The following is a 24,968-nucleotide window of genomic DNA, read 5'->3' as shown; positions in this document are numbered from 1 at the left end:
TGATGTAGGAGCATCTCGGTGTAGTTGGTTATCCTGCATGATTAAGGGATTTTGGTAGGGTTGAGTGGACCTATTTGGGTCTTGGGTAGTTAATTTTGATTTATTTAATAATTATTGTAATGCTTTAAAGGCATTTGACATTTAATTTCTATTGGAGGCCGACTTATGGCTGTTCAAGTATTTAATGTTAGGTGTATTTAGTTTCTAGCATTTTGGGCCAACTTATGGCTTAGATTGGTATAAGTAGGGGTTGTGGTGGAGTCTTTAGCCATTATTCATTCATTCAAAGGTGGAGTGAGTGTGGAGAGTAGCTGAAGAGTAGGTTTTTTCTAAGTTTGTGGATAGAACATCAAATGTTAGGCAATTTATAGCAAAATTATGATTAATCATCTAGCTTGGACATGGAAGATGGAGTAGTTGAGTAAGAGAATATTTCTAGAGTGTGTGGAAAGAGCACCAAATGTGAGGCAGTTTACACATGGATCTTGGATAAAGCTTGAGAAGGGCGAGTAGCTACAACTTGGTAAACAAGGAGATTGCTTGGTGGCTTGCAAGCACAAGTTGAGATATTGGTGGTTTCAACCAGAGTGTAGATCTAGACTAGCTAGGGTTTGGATTGGATCTTGAGGGATATTGCAAAACTATTACTTGCTCTGTATTTGGTCATAACTGGGAAGGCCTTATAGCCTGGCACATTGCATGTAATCAATTATATCTATGAAATAAATTATTTTGATTTGGTATCAAATATTGTATTATTATTATGTTTCCACTGTGTGGTTATTTTCTAGGGCTAGGACATCTTCTTTGGGGATTCTCCTGCCTTGCACTGTGTCAGTGTTAGATATATCTTTGATAGTAACAACCTCCTAGTGTTCACACTAATGCACTAGTTGTTTGATTTCTTCAGGTAATTTAGCAACCTCTTCCTTATATGTATCTTCTAAATATATTGCATTTCTTCCCTCTTTGGTCTCAATTGTTGGAATAAGAACTCGAAATACTTCTTTCCATACTCTAATACTGCCTTGCTAGACTTTATGAGCTTTATTCTTCAAAATTTTGCATGCCTTGTCACTTGGCATAAATTTCTTCACTAAATCCTTCAAGGCTATAGAATCATGTGTCTTCCCTTTATCTAGCATAGCTTGTCCCAATGTAGTTTCTCTTATTTGGTTCTCTATGGATAGTGCCCACTTCCATTTAGCATCTATTTGTTTGTACAAGCTTGCTGGGAATCCATCTCCCAATTCCAAGGGTGTATATATAAATTAGATCATCGTGTCAATAATACCTTCTTCAAGCTTAACTTATCATCATTATTTAAAGAATCATAAATAATATCTTTGAATCCTACAAAAATTCATGATTCTCTAATCTTCTCACATACCTAATCCATAGTTATTAGAGGGAGTCTCTTTATGATTTCCAGGTTACTTGATTCATCAAACTTGGTCTCTTCATCCTCCTCCTCCTCCTCTTGTGCTATGATCAATCTTCTCCTTGGCCTCTCATGTTTGGTTGGCTTTGGTGAGCTAATCAGTCTCTTCTTTGATGGACTTCCTTTTTTTTTTATAGATGGGAGATGAGTTGTCTTAAACCTTGTTAAGATTTTCACTTTTGTCTTCTAAGGTGCGAAAACATTCTCCACATCTCTACTAAGATCAACTCTTACCTTAGGTTCAACAATTATTACTTTTCTCTTATTAGTTTCCTTGGCCTTGGAAATAGCTAATTCTTTTCCTTTTCCTTCCTCAGCTTTAGCAGGTTGTTCTGATCCTTCCCCTTCCTCATTATTCTTGACCTTGGGGCTCTTTCTCTTTCTTTTCTTTTTAGCCTTAGGAATGTTGGATTCTACAATTAGTTCATCCATTATTTTTTCATACATGTCAAATTTCTCAAAATTACTATCAACATCTTCAATCAAAAGTGAAGTCACTACTGCTAAAACTTTGTCAACATTGACTTCATAAGGCATAGGCCTAAACCATGAAATCTATAGTATTACTACCTAGGAATACACAAACTTTGTGTCCACTTGATGCAAGAGTATCTTGGGTTTGATTGTTGATTGCTTTGGATTTTATGGGAGGAGGCTCGACAATTGCTTTGGAGGATACTTGGATTGGTACTTAGTCAAAGGAGTGGTGATCGGTCACTTTTGGGTTTAGTGTTGGCCAAGTAGCTCAGTCTTTGAAGGGAGCTCAGCATGGTCTTGGAGCTTAACATGATCTTAGAGCTTGGCATGGTCTGGGAACTCAACATTCTCTAGGACACAAATATTGCTTGTGGTTTTGTTGATGCTTGGCTTGGTTTCTCTGGCACTCGGCTTAGTCTTTGTTCTTGTTCGTGTCGAGTTATCTATGAGCTAACCTTGGCATTTGATTTGTGTAGGGTTATTTAATTTGTGTTGTAGCTAACTTGTGGCTTAACATATATTTAATGTAAGGGATTTATTTTAGTTTGTAATTGCTAGGCTGGCTTGTGGCTTAGTTGGGTATAAGTAAGGGATCTTATGGTGTCTTTAGGCATTCCTTCATTTTTGGAGGAGTGAGTCTAGAGAGTAGTTGAAGAGTGATTTTTCTTGAGTCTATGGATAGAGCGCTAAATGTGAAGTAGTTCATAGTAGGATTGTGGTAGAGTTGCAAGTTTGTGAGAAGAGCTAGTGATTGCAATTTAGAAACAAGGAGATTGCTTGGTGGGCTTATGAGCACAAGTTTAGATCTTCCTTGGAGGTTTCTACTAGTGTGTGGATCGAGACTAGCTAGTGTCTGGGTTGGATCTCAAGGGATATTGCATAATTTTTATTGTGATTGCTATTGTATTTGGTCATAACTAGGAAGGACTGACAGCCTAACACATTGCATGTAAACAATTATCCTATGAATAAAGAGTTTTGATTTGGTATTATATCTTGCATTGTTATTGTGTTTTTGTGATGTGGTTATTTGTTGGCAGCTAGGACATCTCCTTTGTGGATTCTCCTACCTTGCACTGCATCAAATCTGATGCAGGTGCATCTTGGATTTTCTCATTGACTACTATGGAGTTCATGGGAGGAGGATTTGTAGTTGCTTTAGTAGGTGCTTGTATTGGTACTCGGTCACTTTTGGGTTTAATGTTAGTCAAGTAGCTCGACCCTTGAAGGGATCTCGGCATGGTCTTGGAGCTTAGCATGATCTTAGAGCTTGGCATGCTCTAGGAGCTCAACGTGATCTGGAAGCTTGGCATTTCTTATGGTTTTGTTAATGCTCAGCTTGGTTTCTCTAGCACTCAACTTGGTCTTGGTTCCTGTTGGTTCCAATTTTTCTGTCAGCTGACCTTGGCATTTAATTTGTGTAGGGGTATTTAATTTTTGTTGTAGCTAACTTGTGGCTTAACATATATTTAATGTAAGGGATTTATTTTAGTTTGTAATTGTTAGGCCAACTTGTGGCTTAGTTGGCTATAAGTAAGGGGTCTTGTGGAATCTTTAGGAATTCATTCATTTTTAGAGTAGTGAGTCTTGAGAGTATAGTGAGTCTTGAGAGTAGCTAAAGAGTGAGTTTCTCGAGCCTGTGGAGATAGCACTAAAAGTGAGGTAGTTTATAGAAAGATTATGGTGGAGTTACGAGTTTGTGAGAAGAGCTAGTGGTTATAGTTTAGAAACAAGAAGATTTCTTGTTGGGCTTGCGAGAACAAGTTTAGATCTTCCTTGGAGGTTTCTACCAGAGTGTGAATCTAGACTAGCTAGTGTTTAGGTTTGGTCTCAAGGGATCTTGCATAACTGTTATTATAATTGCTATTGTATTTTGTTGTACCCAGGAAGGCCTGACATCTCGACATTTTACATGCAATTAGTTATATCTATGAATAAAGAGTTGCGATTTGGTATCAGATCTTGAATTATTGTTGTTTTTGTATTTTCGTTGTGTAGTTGCTTGTTGGTTGTTTGGACATCTCCTTTGGGGATTCTCCTACCTTGCAATGCATCACCACTATAAACATATCTCATCATAATATTTTTCTATGACTGACTTAGGGATCCTCATTTTGTTTCTCATCTTGATTTTGAATTCTTCATCGTAATTATCCATTATGGACTCAAAATTTTCTCCCATCCTATTGGTCAAATTATTTATCTACTAAATAGAAGTTCAACTCCTATCCCATGCTACTATCTCAACCACAAGGAGTTAATTTTGTACATAGAAAAATATACCTACTAGCAAAGATCTGAACTTACATGATATATTCTTTACTTTTTTGATTGATTCTAGGTTCTCTGATAGTTGTTGCAATTGCAGCTTAGCAAGGTCATAAGAATGATCCTTCTTGACAATTTTGTAGTCCAAATCTACTACTAACCAAGACACATTGTTTAGTCTGCTAGATTGGTAAAATTTGTGTGCTATCACATGAATGCAAAATTCAATTATAGGATCTTCAATCCCATCGATTAACATCCCTCTACCATTCCACTTTTCCTTAATCAATTTCTCAATTTCATTCTTTGTTGCACTCATTATGCTTTTAGGTTGATCCAACGTAGGAAACCCAATGACTCAGCATATTATGGCTTTGTTAATTTTGATTGGTCCTCCCTAGATCCATATTTTCATGTTATAGAAATGACTGAGCATGACTTTTATCCACTCTATCTTGAAAACCTTGGGAACACTAGGGCACGGGTAAGCCCTTTCCTAGCAACTATTTTTTTTAATCTTTCAAGACTCCATTATTGCATAGCTTCTCATAAGATCTCCTAATTTCAAAATCTCCAATCGCTTCTAATTTGCACAGATAAAAGGAATTTACATCTTAAATAGTTAAAAATTTAGGTGGAATTGATGACAGAGAAAAATCCTTAGCAATTTAACTATTCCTGAAATCTGGTGGAGGACACTGGTCGTTCCTCACAATTTGCACATTGTTATTCTTCAATGTTTCACTTGATGATTTCATTTGATCTAGGGTTTAAAAATAAATTATCCTAAGTTATCTTTAGAAATAACTTACTCAACACCAATAGTAAGACTTATTGTTGTTAACAAGTTTTTCAATGCTTCACTGTGATTTGCTTGCTTCATTGATGAAATCACCTTAATCATCTTTAAATCACTTGTGAGCTCTAAAATTTCTTAATGAATAAAAATGTATGCTTGAATATGATAAATGCCTTCAAATTTTCATTCTAGGTCTGCAATAAATGTTCTCCTACTTGGTAGGTGAATGATAGTTGGCTTGATCTTCATACTTGGTCAAAGTTACCTTACTCGACCAATATTAATTCATTAGGTCAACACATAAACTCTGTCAATTACTCTGTCTATAATACAAAGCTTGGTCAATATAGACTATACCACTGATGCTCGGTACTCTTTGTAGTAAATTACTCTCTTTTACTTTTCTTTCCATGGATCTATTCTTAATGCATCTTTTCTTATACAAATATGAATGTTTAGCACATCTATATTAGGAACTGATGTAATATATATAATTTAATATATAGTTCCTAAATATTTTCTTCATTTAGTTAGATGTGGTGTGATCACTTGATCCATTATATTGGGCGATCTCATCTTTTCTAGCTCCTTTTCTTCTAGCTTTCACTCTTTCTATCCATGTTTTCTTTCCCTCAACTTTATCATTTTCATAGTTTGTTGTTGGTGCTCTAGTTCTGCAGTTTCTACTAGTATATCCAACCTTGAGAAAAATGAAGCATATTATTTCTCCATTTAGACACTTTTTTATAATTTTCTTTGAAATGTGTCTTTACGCAATTCTTTGGAATGTGTCCATACTCTCCATAGTAGTGACAACTATACCATGTATTGTAATGCCAATTGTAGGAATTTCCTTTTCTTAGTGCATGTGCATGTTTCTCAGGTGTCTAGTTAGAATTTGTATTAGATCTACACTTATGAGCTCTATGTATATATTTATGATAGTTATAGCAATGTTCTTTAAATGAATCATTTTTCTTTGATCTGCATTCAAGTGCTTGATGTCCTACTTTTTGGCATTTAGAGAATTACCAATGAACTTAGGTTTAGAAGTTTGCATACCATTCTTGCTTCTACAAATTTTTGTTATGTGTCCAAGCTTACCACAATGATGACATGTAGGTTTTCCTTTGGATTTAGCATTTCTTTGTTCTCCACTCTTTGATAATTCTCCTTCTTCAATAGATTAAAATTGTTTGTTTTATCCCAGTCCAGAGGTGTCTTTTGTTGATCTAGGTGATCTCATCAATTCTTCAAAGTATTTGATAGCCTCACTTGGTTTTCTCATTCTCTCCAAAAGTTCCTTTTTCATTTTTCAACTCATTTTTTAGTTGCTCATTTTGTGACCTTAGCTTTGTGATCTCCTAGTCCTTTATGTCTTCTTTTTGATTAGCAACTATCAATTGATTTATCATATCTTGTTGATTATTTGTGAGATTCTATACTTTAAATAATCTCTCTTCAATTCTTATTGCCATCTTTATTTTTTCCTCTTCATCCATGATTTTTTCATCTTTAGATTTCTTGTTTTTCTCTATTACATCACATAGTAATATTGATTGAGTTTCATGTTTCTTAAGCTCTTTTGCCTCTTTGCTTCGAGCATTATTCTTCTCCAGTGATTATGTTATAGCTTCACTATTCTCACCAATCTTTCTACTATCAAGTAGTCCTTTTGTGTTTACTTCATTGTATAGTGTGGCATTTTGTTGAATTGGTATTTGTTTCCTTTTTGTTAGTGATTTCCTTAACTCTTCTCTAGCTCCTTCAAGTTGTTACAATATGATCTAGATTTCAAACATCTAGTTCTCAATGATTTTTCCCAACATGTATTCCTCCATATCCATGATCTGATCCTCTTAAGTTGTTAAACTTCTTCCAAGAGATTTGATCTCTAATATCAATTGTTGAAAGGATCATTAGGAAATAAGATACTAAGAGGGGGGGTGAAGTGGGATTATAAAATTTAACTTATAAAGGAAATTTACTTAATTCACACCTAATTCATCTCATATCTTCGATCTAACATTAAAATTGTAATGTTGAATAGTAAATCAAATACAACACATCCATGAAAGATTCAACACATAACACAATTTTTTTGGTAACCTAGAAACACTTCAATCTAAAGGTTAAACTAGGGTAGGGATGAAACCCACAAATCTTCATTGTTTCAACAATAAAGTTAACCTGTCAAAGTTACAATATTTGATCACAATATATGATCTACCCTATGAGGGGTCTTCCCTGTTAAAATCTTCAAGATTGTTAAGTCCTACCCTATTAAAGGATTTTACACTTACAATTAAGTGAGGACTCTATTAGGAGATTTACATAGACCTGTTAGGATCACTTAGTTAAGAGATTTTCCCTAATTCAAAATTGATTTAGTTTTTGACCCTCAATTTTCTCTCCAAGATAATTTTGGATCTCCTCTGTACAATGTCCAATTTGATCTTTCAATCTAATATCTCTTTTTAGTCCTTCACTACTTCAATTTCTCTATCTGAACTAATTCCAGACTTATCCTTTCTTTCTCTATTCTTTCTTTGTCTACTTCTTCACTTGCACATTCTTGACTTCTCTTCACACACTCACTAATTCTAAGGTTAGAATCCTCCTTAATAGAAAATTTTTGAAAGTTCTAGATCTCAATCAATGGTGTACAATCCATCTCCTTTTTTGTTTATTTCAAATTTTTGGATTGGTTGATCTGTATTCCTTAGGATCATTACCTTTTGTAATTAAATGTAATCTCCATCTTAACTATCTCTACAAACATTAAATATCATATGAAAGTTGACCATAAAGATTTACATAGTTTTTTGTGTAATTATAAACTCATATGACAAAACTGAACTGCTTAGCATCTGAATGTGCTAACACTCGGTCATCACTAACATTCATACTGGCACTCAGCTTCCATAAGCATGTTCTTCTCTATTTACTCGACAAAAATTGTCTCTTTGATTTACTTGGTCTCTACTATAATAGCTCAACTTACATATGTGTGTAGCCTCAACTGGGGTGCTCGACAATCACTAACTTGTTCAGCATGTAATGCGAAATAAACAAGTCCTTTTATGTGATCGGCCTTCACTAGATGACTTGGTCACACTATGCTTGCCTAGTTAATGACTAAGTGTTTGGAAACTAATAGGAAACATAAGCTTAGAGATCAACACTTATTAGAAAGAAATGTTTTGAGGATCACACGTAGGAATCATCCAAAGGAGTGAAATTACACTTAGGATTTGATATTTGTGTGAACTTAGGCTTATTGGAATCATTCATATTTGGAGCCTCTTGTTGTTTGGTAGCTAGAGTAGTGTTAGCCAAGTTAAAGATAGACTCCTTGGTTTTAGGAATGTCAACTACACCATCATTAACAACATGTACATATTTTTGTTCCAAGGTTTGACTTTGTCTTTTCAATTTACATTGTCATTAATTTTACCCTTGTTCAAGGTTATCTCCCCTCTTTTAATAGCAACATCCTCTATGTGATATGCACTCTCATTCATGTCATTAAACGTAAGGAACACTTGTCTCCTAAGGTCATAGCATAGTTTTTGTATAAGAGTGCTAACCAAGATGTCAATCATTTCAATTTCAAGGATTTGTTCAAGGTATCTAGAATGCAACTTTCTCCACCTCTACTAATAAGTTACAAAAGGTTCTTTTTTTGTTTGATGTTGCACAATTCAATCATAACAATGTTGTAGGAATAACTTTATATGAACCTTTTCAGAAGCTCATCAAAAGATTTAAGGGGAGGTGTGATCTTTGTAAACCATTTTATAGTGTTCACATTCACACTCTTTGGGAAGAGCCTCATAAGATATGTGTCATCATGCATGAATTCCAAACTAAGAGCATAGATTTTGCTAACGTGAACATGTGGATCCCCATTTCCATCATATTTTTTGTGTTTAGGGATCTTAGCATCTCATGGAAAAAGCATCATGTAGAGGCTATTGTCAAAAGGAAGTGCGCATTGTTAGAAAGCAAAGTCCACTAATATACTTGAGAGGGGTGGGGGTGAATTAGTTATCCAATAATTATAATACTTATCAACCTTATTAACCATTAAGCATGTGAACAACATAATCAGAAATGATAACAAGATACTCATACACAATAACACTAGATACATTAACTAGGGAAACCCTTGATCAAAGGGAAAATCCAGGTGGGGATGATATCCACAAAATGATCTATTAATATGAGTGTTCCTTGTTAGAGGATGGACTCTATTAGGATCCAATGAAATTAGTACATATCAATCCCTATTTGGAGACTTTGAATCCCTGTTAGGATATTCCAACTCTATTAGGAATTGTAGAAGGAAGATGGACCCAGTGTCTAAATATCTTCAAGGGGAAGATCACTGAACTCACCGTCTGAATAATCTCCTTACTATTCCTTGCAGAATAATAGAATAAGTTGAGCTTGTACTTCCTCTTCCTTTGTCATGTCAATCGGACTTCTCTTCTTCTAATCTTGATACTAAATGACCAACTTTGCATTGAATAATCCCTTGGATCTCTTACTCCCATTTACCAAATACTATGCTCATGTTCACACGCTTCACACTTCTATCCTCATCCAAAAAGGGAAAATGCCCTTCCTTTATATCATGTCCTCAAAAAAAATCCTTGAATCAACCTTGAGGCTTTCCCAATTAATTATAATAGGACCTCATTAAGACAATCAATTATTTTACATTTACACAACACTATCAGCTAATAGTCTTTACAACTTCTCACATGTGTGACCTCAAACCTTGCGCACTCACTAACATCATCATCAAGTTGTCTATTTTCATTATCTAACCTCACATATCTAGATTCCATCTTTGTTAGGAGATATAATATAAATATCATAAATTGCTTCTTAGGTACTTTGTTTGTATACTTTCCTCTATAAATCTTAAATATCTTCTGCATATCTATGAATTTTTGTACGCGCACTTAACTGCTCCATTAGGACACAATGTACAATAGGTCCTTGACCATGCTTGACTTGATTGTCAAAACTAAGTCTGTATGACCTTGTTCTCTATTTACTACTCAGCTAGTCTTCACAAAAACAATGCTATGTTGACATCAATGACAAATGTAGTCATGAATGCAACATGTCAATCATGATAACAATCTCCCCAATGCTAGCAATGCTTAGGATACTGCCCCAAAAGAAAATTAACATCATTCATGCTAACATATATATAGATTTAATGGAGACTAAATACTTAAGCGTTTCCTTTTCCTTTTCTATGCATGCAAATTTGTTTTGTAAGTTTTAGATTTGTTTCCTTTGGATTTCAATTTTAGTAGGTTCTCTCTTTTGAATAATTCTTTAAACATTAAGGTCATGGGATAGTTTCCATCTTCTTTAAGTCAAGTATGTGAAATATTGGTCCCCATTTCACTCCAAATCTTTAACCATAAGGTTTTGGAAGTAGTCCTCTTATTAGAACTTTATGAGACCTTCACTAGTATCACCATTTTCTACCTCACTCTCATATCGTCACCTATGTAAGGGTTGTCCATGGTGAGAGTGTCTAGGTGGAGACACATAACCCTTAAGATGAGACCTTGGAGTCCTTGGAGGGGTGTTGTTTCCATTGCTTCCAAAGTTTGTAAAGTGATTGCTATAATTAACATTGGCATGTTGGTCTCCAAAGGTATTAGTGTGATCATTTCCAAAGACATGAGTATTAGCATTGTGAGTATTATCTTCTCCAAACACATGAAAATTCATCCTAGAATCCATTTTTCTTTCTTGTTTAGGTCTTTCTTGTTTAATTCTTGTTTTTTCATCTAAGTAGGCTTTCTTTCCTCTTTCTATTTGTTCCCATTTATGAACAAATGTGTTTTTGAAGCATTGGTTTATCTCTTCCCTATTTATGGTGAAAGACACATTGTTTTCAACCCTGAGGGTATCAAGTGGAGTATCGAAGGAACTACCATAGTGACTAAGAGGATCGTACCGAGGGGCATAATTTTTCTTCCTCTACTTCATCAAAATAGGTTCAACTTCAAAATGTTGCTTATGTGGATTCCTAGTTGTAGAAGGTAGTTCTTCAAAGCTAAAAGAAGGATGACTTCCTTGACCAAGTTGGAACCTAGTTGTAACTAGCATGTAAGAGATAGTTTTCAGCTTAGTAGGATAAAAAAGGCACTTGGAGTCCAAACTTAGAAAAACAAGATGGTCACTTGTCAAAGAGAGATAGCATTGAGAATTATGAGAATTAACTTGTTAAGCAAAGTGTCCAAGTAATTTATGACACCAGCGACTCAAGCCAAGAGATAAGAAAGAAGCCAAATAACCAAGTAGATGGAGTAAGTAGAATTGAAATAGTTCAAATCAAGTATGTAACCAAGGAGCCAAAGTGATTGATTTCACCCTAAAACAGACCCAAACATGCAAATTTAAAACTAGGAAAGCGGTATGATCAAGTGTAGACCTCCCTAAACTAGCTAAGAACCCAATCGAAGTCAAATCTACTACGCACAGAGACCAAATGACCCATTTCAGAAAGAATAATGATAGTAGGACATCCAAAAAAATTGTAAGATGATTTCCAAGAAGAAATGTGATAGTTTCAAATAGAATGATAGTTTTTGAATGGTAGTACGACAAAGTTTTAAATAAAAGTATGAATTTTTTTGAAAGGCAGTATGATAAGATGCAGAGACTAGGAGAACTGTATAGTAGTTATCACAATAGTCATGTGATAGTTGATCAGAAAAGATAATTTTGTGACTTTTCATGCTTAAGAGACGTAAGTTTGACTGAATTTTTTGACCAAATTTGACAATGTGACTGGGATAGTAGAGTTTTGTTTCAATTTTGATAGAAAAGTAGCGAATATTGAAAGCAATTATGATATAAAAACATCTTTAAGAAACTAGACAAGGGACAAAGAAACCTTGTAAACCAATACAAACACTTGGGAATTTTGAAAAGAAAAAACTCTATGAAACTACTAAATTGTGTATGTTCAACTTATTCCCACAGGTCTAGCACATTCAAAGACATACTAAAGCAATATCTACCTAAAGGAAACAACTCATTACTCAATACCTTTTCCCACACTTGATCCTCCCTCACCTTAGACAATGTGATTTCCCACAATAGATACTAGCTTTGTCATAGATGGGTTACCCGCGTCTAAAAGAACACATATGGTGAGTGTAAAATCTTAGGGTGATCTAAGTAGTCCATTAGGATCGATCCTTGGGCCAAGATATTGAGTGACAAAATAAGGTGGCCTTTATATCCTGAGATGTCTAGTAAGGGTTTTGTTCATAACACCCCTCTTGCACCCAATATGAGACAAAGGCCTCTCAACCACAAGAGTACCTTAAGCATACCCAACTAATGATTTCCTCATGGTCATAATCCCATAAGTAATCTCTCTAAGTGAAGTCAAGTGTTATGCACCCACAAGGATTTTTCCTTTGTCAAGAGGTTTGTGATTATAGTGGGTCAGATAAGCTAGGTTTTACTTGTTTCCACTTCGGGTCATTCCTATTATTATTTTTCCACCAATAGCAGGCCCTCTAAAGGTAAAATTGCAGTAGGAGATTGAACAAAATGGATCCATACTAAGGAGATCAAGATTTATGATTCACCAAGAGGTGAAGAGCATACTCTCCTATTCCCCAGTACTAGCCACAAATATGTCAAGCAAATCAATTAAGACCACTAAATAGTGGAATATGCCACCCACTTTCTTGAACCAATGATGAGTCAAGAACTATGATTCACTAAGAAGGTGAACAACATACTCTCCTATCAATAATGGAACCTTACTAATGGGTTTTGATTTGCCTACAAAATAAAAGCAAGTACTAGATGCAAATACTTGAAATGAAGACACTTTAAAAATCCTTTTTCATTGCTTGGGTTGCCCTACAAAAAAATGTTAGTAGCCCTTTTTTGCAGTTTTTTCTTAGCAAGACAAATAAGAAAATAGACACCTACAAAACAAACAAGGTTAGGGCATCAAAACAAGTAATGAAAATTCAAAACCACTATTAAGACCTTGTAAGATAATTTGGAAAACCCGAAATGAAAGCTTGAAAGCACAAAATAGAATCTGAAAGCCAGATTATGCAATTGAAATAAACAAAATGATACTTCTAGCTAATACAGTATCATACGATACTTCCCAATGTAGCACGACAATACTTATGTCTAGTATGATACTATTTACAACTACAGTACGATAGTTCCCATAAAATAGTATGATAGAGTACAAAATACCAGTATGATAGAAAAATTAGCTCTATATCGTATCCCAATGCACAAAGTATCATACAATATTTATGGCTACAAAAGCATAATCCAAACTTGCAATTGCAAAAAAGTGACAAAAACTAGCAAAATGGAGCTAAGTTACAAAGATGTCTAGCCTCACAGTGGGCACCAAAAATGTATGACAAAAATGTGGACACACTTCTCTAAGACATCCTATCCAAGGGATCCAATGGATTAGGAACCTCTAATGGTGACTTAGAGCTTCCTATCTATGATGTGCAAGAGCTATGAGATGGTAGCTCTCAAATGAAACTAGCTAAAGCAACCCTTGCAAGGTTCACCATAGAATGGAAGGTTCAAAGGGTAGAGGTAGGAGTGCCAATATCCAAGAATCAGATGAGTGCAATGCAAATACAAGATGCCTAGTGTAAAATACAAGATGCCAAATCTAAGCTAACAAGTATGAAGAGTTACAAAAACCATCTAGTTAATCTATGTGACCTAAGCTATGCGTAAAAGAACACTAAATGAAATGCAAATGAGAGAATGCTAGTGCGCGATGAGTGCAAAGTGAGTGCTCCAAAAGACATGAGAAAACCTCCAACATAACAACACCATAAGTGTGTAAGAGATGGGAGAGTGAGGAGAGAGTCTCCTTTTAGAGAGAAATTGATAGTAGAGATTAAGGGGCAAAATCAGGGGTGGAGAATGAACCTTTAGTGATCCATGTGCACAAGAATCTCACTTAAGCAACATCAATGGATATGTCTAAGAGGAAAAATATGTGTGGAAGAGAATAAAGATTCCATCCACCTCAAAAAGTGTGCACCTCATATGAGATAAAATGCCTTCTATTTTATTTTTAAAATGGGAACAATGTTTTTCATGTGTTCACTTAGGATAAGTGGGAGTTTGGGGATTTTATTTAATTACAAGGGAGTAACTTAGTTCAATTAAATATAAGACTTAGGATAAAGTGGTCAAACCATAGATTATAATTTAAAAAAATAACAAAGTGATGATTTGGTCAAGAATAAGAAATGGATAATTTAAGCGAAAATGCTAGGAAGGGGGGCATAGTCTAGAGGACCATTTTTGAGTGATTACACATATACATATATGCATAGAAATATATATACATGCATACATAATATACATATATATACATAGAAATATATATATGTGCGCGCGCACGCGCACACACACCTAGTACTAAAAAAGAAATATTTTTACATTAAAAGGTAATTACAAGGAAGACCCTAGAGCTGGTAAAACTAATGACTGAAAGCTAATTAATACACATATTAGGATATATTGGAACCAAATATTTAAAGGTATCACACAAGTAGTTTATATCATATTAGTACCTTAAATAATTTAGTCTCAATATCTCATACTATTTATAGGATTTATTTTGTAATTTGATTTTATGTCTCTAGTTATTCTTTGAGATTATTTTTCTTTATAAACCTTTTTTTTTAAAGAACCCAATTTTTAATCAATAACATGTTACTACTCTTCTTGATGGTGTGTCAGAAGAGTCATACAAACTATTGATGGGAAAATATACATAATTTTCTACCAAAAGCGTTGTATTTCATTATATAGACTATATAAATATTGATTATTTAACTACCATAATAAGATATTAACTCCAACAACATCTTTTATATAGGACTAACTCTAACATGTTTTTTATGGAAGCCTATAACAAGAAATACATCTTAGGAATAAACCCAATTAAAATTTTGAATAGTCAAAAAGCTTTGATCCATTTTTAATCTTATTGCAAATGTGGATGTGTGTACATATATTTACACCTTTAAATTCTTGTAATACGTTTGTTGTTGAGAAAATGATTTATATTTCTTATTTTGTTTGAAGGTTGCATGTTGTAGGATGAGTTCAAACTATTTTAAGCATAGGAATTAGTTAATTTCCTAAATTACATTTTTAGCAAACCTATTCATTTATGATTGAGTAGCCACACATGTACACAATAATGCAATACAATAAATAATTGAAAAGACAAAACAGATGGGAATCAAATATGTTATGAATTTGACTACTGAAATAGAAAGAAGTGAGGCATTCAATCCCTAATGTGAAGGTGGTAGGCACAAGTCTATGAAAATGAAATGCTATTAAATTTTTATAGGTGTATGCAATGCTCTATTAATAAAGGAGAATAAAGAAAATAAATTTACAAGATTGCAATGGAACGAGGATAACAATTGATCCACATATTTTTGAAGTGTTGTAGGATAATCTCAAGAATGCATAGAATAGACAAAACTTTGAAAGGAAGAAAAATCATAAAAGAAGTGATCAAGCGAGGATTAAAATAGCCTTTGTTGAAGTAAAAAATAGAAAGGAAAAAATGGGTTAGATCTCTAAATGTTTTAAAGCAGTTTGGGTGTATAGAAGTTCTACTTTGAACATGCTAGTGATCATTATCATTAGTATGGGGAAAAAATGATAAATTAAATATTGGTGGATATATCATCTTGATGAAGGGTTATAGGATTCTAATCATGTTAAGTGAATGTTACACATATTAAGGGAATATAGACTCAAATTAATTCACAATATGAATTTAAAAGCATGCAATCAATGATTTGTAACTCATTCACACAATTTAGTTGCTTTCATCTAAATCACACCATGAATGCATAATATGAATTGGAAATTTAAAATAGGTGACGTGTAACTCATACACACAATTTTGTTGCTCTCATTTAAATCACTCGCCATGAATGCATAATGTGAAATAGAAATTATTAAGTAGGTGATTTGTAACTCATACACAATTTGGTTCCTTTCATCTAAACCATTCACCACTAAGGTACCCAGTACATTTTACTTTGGTAGATTCTACACTAAGGATGAAGAACAATATGTCATTTTGGTGAAGGGTTCTAAGGATGAATAACAATGTCATTGTGGTGAAGAGTTCTAAGATTGGAATGATGCTAAGTGAATCCTAGAATGTACTAAGGGAATTGACACTAGTGAATGCATAATATAAAATAGGTGACTTGTGACTCACTCATACAATCACTCACTTCTAAAGTACCCACTAAATCTTACTCTAGTAAATTCAACACTTGTTATAAGTTGCAAACATGTCCTTCATCATAGAAAATTGATACCAATCATTGAACATGTCACTAAAAAAATGAAAAACTTGCATATTAGTTTTCCATCTTCTCAAGGTTATGAAGATATAAAAAGGTTGAGTTATTTTTCCATGTTATGGAAGTAGTTGTCTCCCTTGCATGTTGATTGTAGTGGGAGGGCATCTCACTCACCCCTTGTGGAGAAGAATATGAGTTTGAAAAACATTTTTCTATACATAACTAAGCAATTGTCCAAATGATGTTGTCATGGGATCCCGACAAGAGGGGCAACTAATGAAACTCCATATAACCAAATGTCGGTACTGTTAGAAATTTATTCAACGCTCCCCGTAGGATTTGTGACAAGGGCTTAACTACCTCTTGTGTACTATATAAGTTGAGTGGTTGTATCAAACATGAATAGACTAATTTTTTCGTGCTACGGCAACCCCAGTCTAGCAAGTGGTATCAGAGCTTGGTCACAGGTTTAAATCCTTAGACTCTCATGTAACGCTGAGGGGGAAATTGTTAGAAATTTATTCAGCACTCCCCTCAAGATTTGTGAGAAGGGCTTAACCACCTCCTATGTACTATAAGTTGGGTGGTTGAATCAAGCATTAACAAATCGATCTTTTGGTGCAACAACAACCCCAATCTAATAGGTACAATGGCCAAAGTACTGAGAAAATTACATATTCTTAGCTACATATTGAAGCACAGAAGTGACGTGTGGTGAAGGGTCATCATGGCCACAAGGGTTTGAACCACGTAAGAGCAAGAATGGTACACAATTTATAGGAGCCTCACCCAAATTTGCAATAAGAGCTTCATGATCATTGTCAACCTACAACTCATCATGAAAGGACGAATCAAAAGGTAAGATAAACAAATATACCTCATCGACATCTTCCCACTAAGTCATCTCACCCTTGCGTCGTAGAAGAAAACAATCAATTGCCAAGTGACCAATACAAAAACATCAAGGACATTGAAATGGGATGTCATCATAATCCACTACTTTTGACCATGGTTTATCCCCCACTATGAGAACCACATCACCATGGAGAGGTGTGGACATGTCAAAATCTACCAAAACACGTGCAAAGGTAGAGAAACCCATAGAAACTGTAGTCTTATCCACCTTTGTGAAATGTTTGATAGAGTTGTCAATGGCCTCAAAACAAGAGTTATCCCAAAAGTGGAGGATTATGAATGTTATAATGGTGTAATTAGAAACATTATGAATGGTTTAATTCCCTAGTCACCGAACTTGGGAAGAGAAAAGCTTACATATATGCAGTGGAAAGCTTGTATTCCACTGGCCAAATTACTTCTTTCATTAGTCGTTATGTCATTGCTTGAAATAGTCATTCACATCATGCATAAATAATTGTTAAAAATATTCACATGTATGACTAACTTGTTATGTTTCAATCATTAATAAAATCATATTTGAGTTTATCATCATATAAATATTGTTAAAAATGATAAGAATATCTTTCAATTTGATAGTATATACATTCATAATGAAAAGAACTTTCCACAATCCATAATAATTATTTTAACTTTCAATGTAGATTGCATAAGTTCTGTTTTATATGTTATGGTCTCCTTATGCTCTGTTGTCTCCCTTGATAATAGATCACAAAGTGTGATCTAAAATGTTAATGAGAAAAACTATTCCACAATCTACCCAAGCAACCAAAATAATATACCATCATGGTTAAAATTACAAGAAATCCAACTATAATCTCTATATATCTCTTCTTCTAAGTATTGTCTTGTGTATGTGTGTGTGTACACAGACACACACACATACATGTACATTCATATATATGTACATGTATATACATACATAATATATATGTGTGTGTGTGTGTTTTTATGTACACACAAATATGTATATATATATACACACATGCGCGCGCGCACACACACACGTGCACACACACACATAATTATTTTAATTTTTAGGATAAATTACATGAGATTTTTTTTTAATCTATGTTGTAATCTCCTTACGCTCTTTTGTCTCTCTTGGTAATAAATCATAAACTAATAAATCATAAAGTGTGATCTAAAATGTTAGTGAGAATTTAACTATTACACAATCTACCCACGCAATCAAAATAAATATACAATCATGGTTAAAATTACAAGAAATCCAACTTTAATCTCTAGACATCTCTTCTCTCTTCTCTCTTTCTATATATACAACCATGATTAAAATTACAAGAAATCCAACTATAATTTCTATACATCTCTTCTTTCTCTCTCTCTCTATATATATATTCAAAATAATCCTTAAAAAAGATTTCCAATAGTGTTCAAAACATCATGTTGGAAAAATGTTTTTGTATAACTACATTTAAACCTCGAATTTATGACAACTACTTTATTGTCATTCTTTGATGTCTTCTAATCTTCCATTTTAAATGTCACTTCTAAACCTAATCTCAATGGCATAAAAAATTGGTCTTTGATTTTAATTTACAAGGAAATACACTCTTCTAAGAGTTCGATGTTTGCCTATTCTTATCATTCATACTGATAAGCTATTAGCGAAAAGTCCATATGTGCATGTTCCAAACGTTTTCTAGTAATAATTTTTTACGGGCAATGTTCCATATAAACAAATCTCTAAAATCTCGAATAGATCCGGTTCATATTAAAAATATCATGTTTTATTTACATCTTCGTGTTTACCATCTGCATATAAATTTTCGATCATGTTATCTCCCGTATTGTATCTGCACAAAGATGTTTATGAAATGAAAAGCTTTTGTTTTATAATTAAGCACGTCTACATTTGAAATTTATCTTGACATTGAGTCAGCGATCAATCTCAACAATTACAATCCAATTTACTCTGAAATAGAGGGATATAATAAAGTGGACAAACTACAATAGCTTAGCTTTACTCAAACCATTCACAACAAACAGTCAATGATAGTTGACGTCTCACCAAAAGTAGCATATAATTTTATTAACTAAAACTTGGGCCGTTGAAACAAATAACCATTTACGTGACCCAAGAAGTCATCCATATCATTAAAAACTATTTTATTCAAACCTACCCCAAATAAAAAACTCCGAACTTCTCTTAAACACAGTCCAGTGATTTGGACCATTGAGATCCTATATCAATGGATCAGCTTTGTACCAACGTTCAATGCTCATATTTAAAAACTCCAACAATACTAATCTAACAAAATTCTAACGACGTTAACCTAACGAAAGTCTAATTATATTAATCTAGCCTCTGGCATTTCTCTGAATCCTTAACAATTCAAACTAACAATGAACTGTTAAAATATCCAGTCCAGCCTAGTCCACAATAACAAACGAGATTATTCTGTCGGTTAGTCAAATATACAAACCAGATGAAACCATTTTCTATATTGGATATCAATCAAGAATGCTCAGTTCATTCCAAAGCTGGCCAAATTTCCACATTATTATTGTTAATTTTCACCGCCATTGTTTGAAATACTGGTCATGGCAGATCAAAACAGTATTGATAGCTTTTCCCACTGAAGACGCTTGAAATGAAACAAACCAAAAGTGAATGTACCCAAAATTAGTAAAAACAAAGCCACCGATTCATTTGAAAGTTCCAGGTGGTGATGGAGCTGGAGAGTTTAACAAGAATTCACACCTCACTTCATCCAATGCACCCTCCACATTTTATTTTATCACTCCCAAAAAGAATATTACAACTCCCCATGTCCAGTTGGCATTTGCATACGGTTCGATGCACAGGCACGCATCCCTAGTATTATTTTTCCTAGCCAACTTATATTTTTAATGTCATTTTGTTTTTCCGGTAAGATTTTAGCTGTAGTTGCCTATCCCACTTCAGCACAGATCAGCAAATCTGATCCGATCGTTAACTTTTTTCTAACATCGTGAGACTGTAGACATCGGATTCATAAACTATGGTGGGCATCCATTAAATCAAATTACGACTAATCTTCTATTTCTTTTCACCATTTTATCATATATTGAACAAAACAAAACAAATAAAATGGACCCGACTGTTTCTTTATTGTTAGGCTAACGGCATTAGGAATATCGTCCAAAGGTTCTGGACTACAGAAATGAAATGATTCGAGTGTAAAAAAATTGTTCTTAGATACACTCCTGAATCTATGAACTCTATAAAAACTGATTTAGGTCTCACTCATTAGTGTATCAACCGTATCAAATTTGTATTTTAGCCCATTTAATTTCTAGACTCTACAGCATAAAATTTGTTTTGGACCAACGGACCTTGATCTATCTCTTGTATAAGTTTTGTATTTTAGCCCATGTCATTTCTAGAATCGACTGCATTATAAAATTTGTTTTGGACCAGCGAACCTTGATCTATCTGTTGTATAAAATTTGTATTTTAGCCCATGTCATTTTAAGAATCAACTGCCTAAAATTTGTTTTACACCAACGGACCTTGATCTAGCTGCTGTATAAAATTTAAACTCTAGCCCATGTCATTTCAAGATTCAACGCCATAAAATTCGTCTAAGACAAACAGACCTTGATCTATGAGCTCTACAAAAACTGTATTTTAGCCCACGTCGTTTCCGGATTCGACTGTGTAAAGTTTAGTTTGGATCATGGAAGGGATTCAACTTTTAGATCACGCTCCTTGACGTGTTAACAGTAGATAAAAACCACTCCCTGAACAATCCACAGTAGATATAAATGGCGTGCATCACACTCCATGATCCATCTTGTCATCTGGAGGACAGAATACAGAAATGTTGATGGATTTTGAACGATATGATTCTTCTCCATTCTTGCCGAGTAGCGCGCAGCTTTCGAATATATTTTAGCTCCTAAAATGATATAGAACAGAAAAAAATTATCTACGTTTTGCAACGTATGAAAACAACAGTGAGCTTGCTACTTAAAAAGACACACTCAACATTGGAAGGTATAAGAAGAAAAACAATGGTTGAAAGATTGTTGCTGTGTTGTTGCTGCTTCAGTAGTAATATGCATGAAAAGAAAGAATCGAGTCCTATCATAAACAGTAGTAACACACACACACACACATATATATACCAAAGAGACCATGAGAGGCAAGAAAGAGATTTGCATTTGCAACCGCGTGTGCTCTAATTTACAGAACGTACATTTGAACTAAGCAGTGAAAAATTCAAGATGTTTATAACTTACCAAACGAGCACCGTTTGATTTCATAAGCCGGAAGGAAGAAGATGGGGAGAGAAGAAAAAACACAAGGGGTGGGAAAAATGTTTACAATCTGCTGCTCTGAATGGAAGGGAATTGAAGTTTACATACCGAGTGAGACTCTTAAAACTTATTATATCCCGTTTGTTGTTTGTTCGGTCACCACTACTTCGCAGAGGCGGCCCTATTTCCGTCTCTCCTAAAAATTCAATCACCTGCACTACTGCTATGAACTATCCCATGACTTCACCGGCGACTGCACCAGCGCCTCTGCAAGTCCAGATGCTGCAGTGGCGGCGGCGCCTGCACCGGCGTTCATGGAAGTAATCATGGCCAAGTCTGTGCGAGACAATGTGTTCCCGGAAGGTCCCAACCCCAAAAAATCCAGCGTAGTCGTCGGCTTCAGCTGCAACTCATCTTTACTACTAATTTCTCCTCCTCCTCCTCCTCCTCCTTCGGACTTCACAGCTCCAAGTGCACCACCACCGCCGGCAGCGGCAGCTTCGCCGTTGGGGAAAAGCGGCGCCTGCAGAAGCCCCGTGAGGCTGAGATTTCCCGGCGAGAAAAGCCCTCCGCCGGACAACGAATTCATCAGTTCCTGCATACCCATCTGAGTGTACTGCCCTGATCCTGCACCAGTCTGACCAGTGGGTCCGCCATTAGTACTGCTACTGCAACCGGCTCCCTGCCAGTTGTGGTGCTGATCTTGTTGCTGTTGTTGCCCACCGAATCCTCTCAGAAACGCCGAATTGCTACTAGCGGTCGCCCCCATTTGGGCAGCCTTCTGAAGAAGCGCCGTGGCCGACATGTGAGCGGAGCTATTCCCACCGCTCGGACCAGTCTGATGGCTAAATAGGCTCCCACCACCACCGGAAAACGCACCACCAGCGCGGGGGCCAATCAATTCAGAATAGGCAGGATGATTCTGCGGCTGAAGTCCTCCGGCGGCGAGAAGAGTTGAGAAAATGGTCGGAGCAGCCGGTGGAGCGGAGGAGAAGAAGGGGAACGAATAGGTCCCGTCGAGGACATTGAATTGTGAGGAGGTTGATGAAGGAGAAGACTCTAATGGCGGCCCTGGTCCTGGTCCGTGCCATAATGAGAGCTTGGGCCCAGATCCGCCACCGGCACCGGCACCTGCCTGTGGCTGTGCCCAGGCAGGCGGTGGCGGTGGAAGAGAAGTGGCCGCGGCTGAAGAAATTGGGCACACGGCAGTTGGATTGGAGCAAGAAATCTTCACATCTGGTTCGGGACACCCACCGGCAGACCGGCTGTTGTTCTGGTCGCCACCGGATGAAGATGAATTCGAACGCCCGCCGACGGATTGGGCCGGTCCAGGCTGAGGATTAACAGTTGCCCGGGCGCTTTCCTCCGCAAGAGCATCACAGAAGGCCCGATGCGTTATAAAGCTATCCCTCCTGCACATCATTTCACAACACCGTCATCATCCTGACAAAAAAGGAGGGCACCCAAAAAAAACACTTCACAGATACCAAAACCCGTAGAAAGTAGTAATACCGCCACAATCTACCTCGAAACGAAACGAAACGAGCAGCAAATCGATTGAATTCGAATTCGAAAGCTCTTACCTGGAGAAAAGGGTGCCGCAATCGCAGCGGTATTCTCTGGTTCCGCAGGTTTTGGAATGGGCCTTCCAGTCGGATTGCACGGCGTAGCGCTTGGAGCACTTGTCGCACTTCCATTTCTTCTCGCCGTGCTTGCGACAGAAGTGCTTCTTAATGCCCGTCAGATCACCCAGCGCCCGTGAAGCCTCGTGGTGAACGCATGACGGCTCCGGGCATATGTAAACCCGCTTCCTGATCTCCTTGCTCGTCCGCTGCCGAAGCTTCCACGGCAGATTGTGGCCCCGCCGATGCAACTGCAGATTCTGATCCCGCTGGAATCCCTTGTTGCAGATTTCGCACACGAATCGATTCGTCGCCATTAGAGTCTTCGGCGACAGTGCAATCACCTCCGCATCCGGGTCTGCACACAACAACACAATTCCCAAATCAAAACTTAACCGCCCAAAAAGCAAAACCCCCAAATCACAAAATTCACAGAAAATTCTCTCATTCTCCCATATTCTCAAACTCATCAAAATCCTTCCATTACCAGGCATCCCGGGAAGATTTCTCTTCCGCTTCACGCCCGGCTGCTGCCCCGAATTGCTGTTGCTGCCATTGTTAACATTATTCTGCGGCTGATGCCCGCGATTTGCAGAAGAAACGCTGGCCTCACCAGAGGCCGAAGTGACATTGGATTGAGTCTGTTGGGTCATGCTAGTCTTCCCCGAATTATTGTTATTATGATTCCACCCGGACGAAGAACCCGGGCTTCCATTCAACATCACGGGAAGAACACCAACACAAAGACCAGAATCCCGCCACTGTTACACTCAAATCCTCAATCCTCACGTTTCAAATTTCACACTCAACAGACTTTTTTGACTCCATTAAAGACTCTACAACAACCATTTCTACTCTAAATTCCGCCTACCAGAAATCCTCCACGAAACACACTGCATCCACCAGAACACTAACGAACTACACCCAACAAGACCCCAAAACCAGACCCAACCACAAAAAATTCAAAAAAAACAGACAATCACACCAGACTGCTGATTTAACAGTACCTCTCATCGTCTACAGAAATCCCCAAAACACTCCAAAAAACAACGCCCCCATTCCAGACAAATACAAACACAAAACGAGTCCGAGAAAAAAGACAAAGAGCTCGAAGAAGAAGTAATCAGTATCAGGCGGCTCCGCTGAACCCTCATACATATAATTTAACCTCAGGTGCACTTCACCTCAAGTCAAAACGGATCAAATCCAGAAAAAAAAAAGCCACACCCGAGAAAATAAGAACGAGAAAAAGCACTGTTGCGCTAACCAGAGTTATCCCGCCACCAACCACACGGCTCGAATCTCCGACCTCACGTCAGCCTTGCAGTTCATTAAATTAAACTCTGGTTAAACTGGGTTTGTTTTAGTTCATGATGGAAGGCCGCAAAGGTGCAGAAAGTTGGTCAAGATTAGGGCAAATATTTCCATGTTACGTGTTACGACTAGACAAATTTTCTGAAGAATAATAATTACACAGAGTCATATTTTTCCCGCTGAGCAGATCGGTTCGTCCACGTGTAAGGGTAAGAGATACAATAATAGAAAATGGAGGGCCATGATTGCTCTACTTCTAGCGGCGGGCGGTCAGTAGCTGAAAGCCTCTTATTACCGAGTTGGTAAGCCAGGCGGTCGGTCTGACCATTCGCGGTTAAGTCGGTAACTGAACTCTGGTTGAGTTGTGAGGGATTAGAAACGTGAAGGGCTTTTTGTCGCTTCTGCCTTGTTTGATATTCCAGGAATAAAATAATGAGTTTAAACCAAGGTAATACGCCTCA

At 36.3% G+C, this 24,968-nt stretch overlaps 1 protein-coding gene across 1 annotated transcript; it reads right to left on the bottom strand.

Annotated features, from left to right (window-relative positions):
- Positions 1 to 21,455: 21,455 nt before the first annotated feature.
- LOC149565504 (uncharacterized) lies at positions 21,456 to 24,282 on the bottom strand. The gene is made up of 3 exons (XM_089819034.1): positions 23,681 to 24,282; positions 23,155 to 23,551; positions 21,456 to 22,983 (listed from the first exon to the last, which is right to left on the bottom strand). The coding sequence occupies exons 1-3, from the start codon at positions 23,913 to 23,915 to the stop codon at positions 21,795 to 21,797; spliced, it is 1,821 nt and encodes a 606-aa protein (XP_089675160.1). The 5' UTR covers positions 23,916 to 24,282; the 3' UTR covers positions 21,456 to 21,794.
- Between the last annotated feature and the right edge of the window lie 686 nt (positions 24,283 to 24,968).

The sequence above is a fragment of the Cupressus sempervirens genome, chromosome 3 (genome assembly GCF_028749045.1).
Source record: "Cupressus sempervirens isolate cs-2001-9-10 chromosome 3, ASM2874904v1, whole genome shotgun sequence".
Classification (NCBI taxonomy): Eukaryota; Viridiplantae; Streptophyta; class Pinopsida; order Cupressales; family Cupressaceae; genus Cupressus; species Cupressus sempervirens.
This window is presented reverse-complemented; position numbering and strand designations above follow the sequence as displayed.

What these genes read in the sequence shown, in the direction of transcription:
- LOC149565504 (XM_089819034.1), bottom strand. Translation starts at nt 23,915, where the DNA reads ATGTTGAATGGAAGCCCGGGTTCTTCGTCCGGGTGGAATCATAATAAC. An exon ending in AAATCTTCCCGGGATGCCTG is followed by an intron (nt 23,552 to 23,680) that starts GTAATGGAAGGA and finishes TGTTGTGTGCAG; the next exon opens with ACCCGGATGCGGAGGTGATT. An exon ending in TGCGGCACCCTTTTCTCCAG is followed by an intron (nt 22,984 to 23,154) that starts GTAAGAGCTTTC and finishes AATGATGTGCAG; the next exon opens with GAGGGATAGCTTTATAACGC.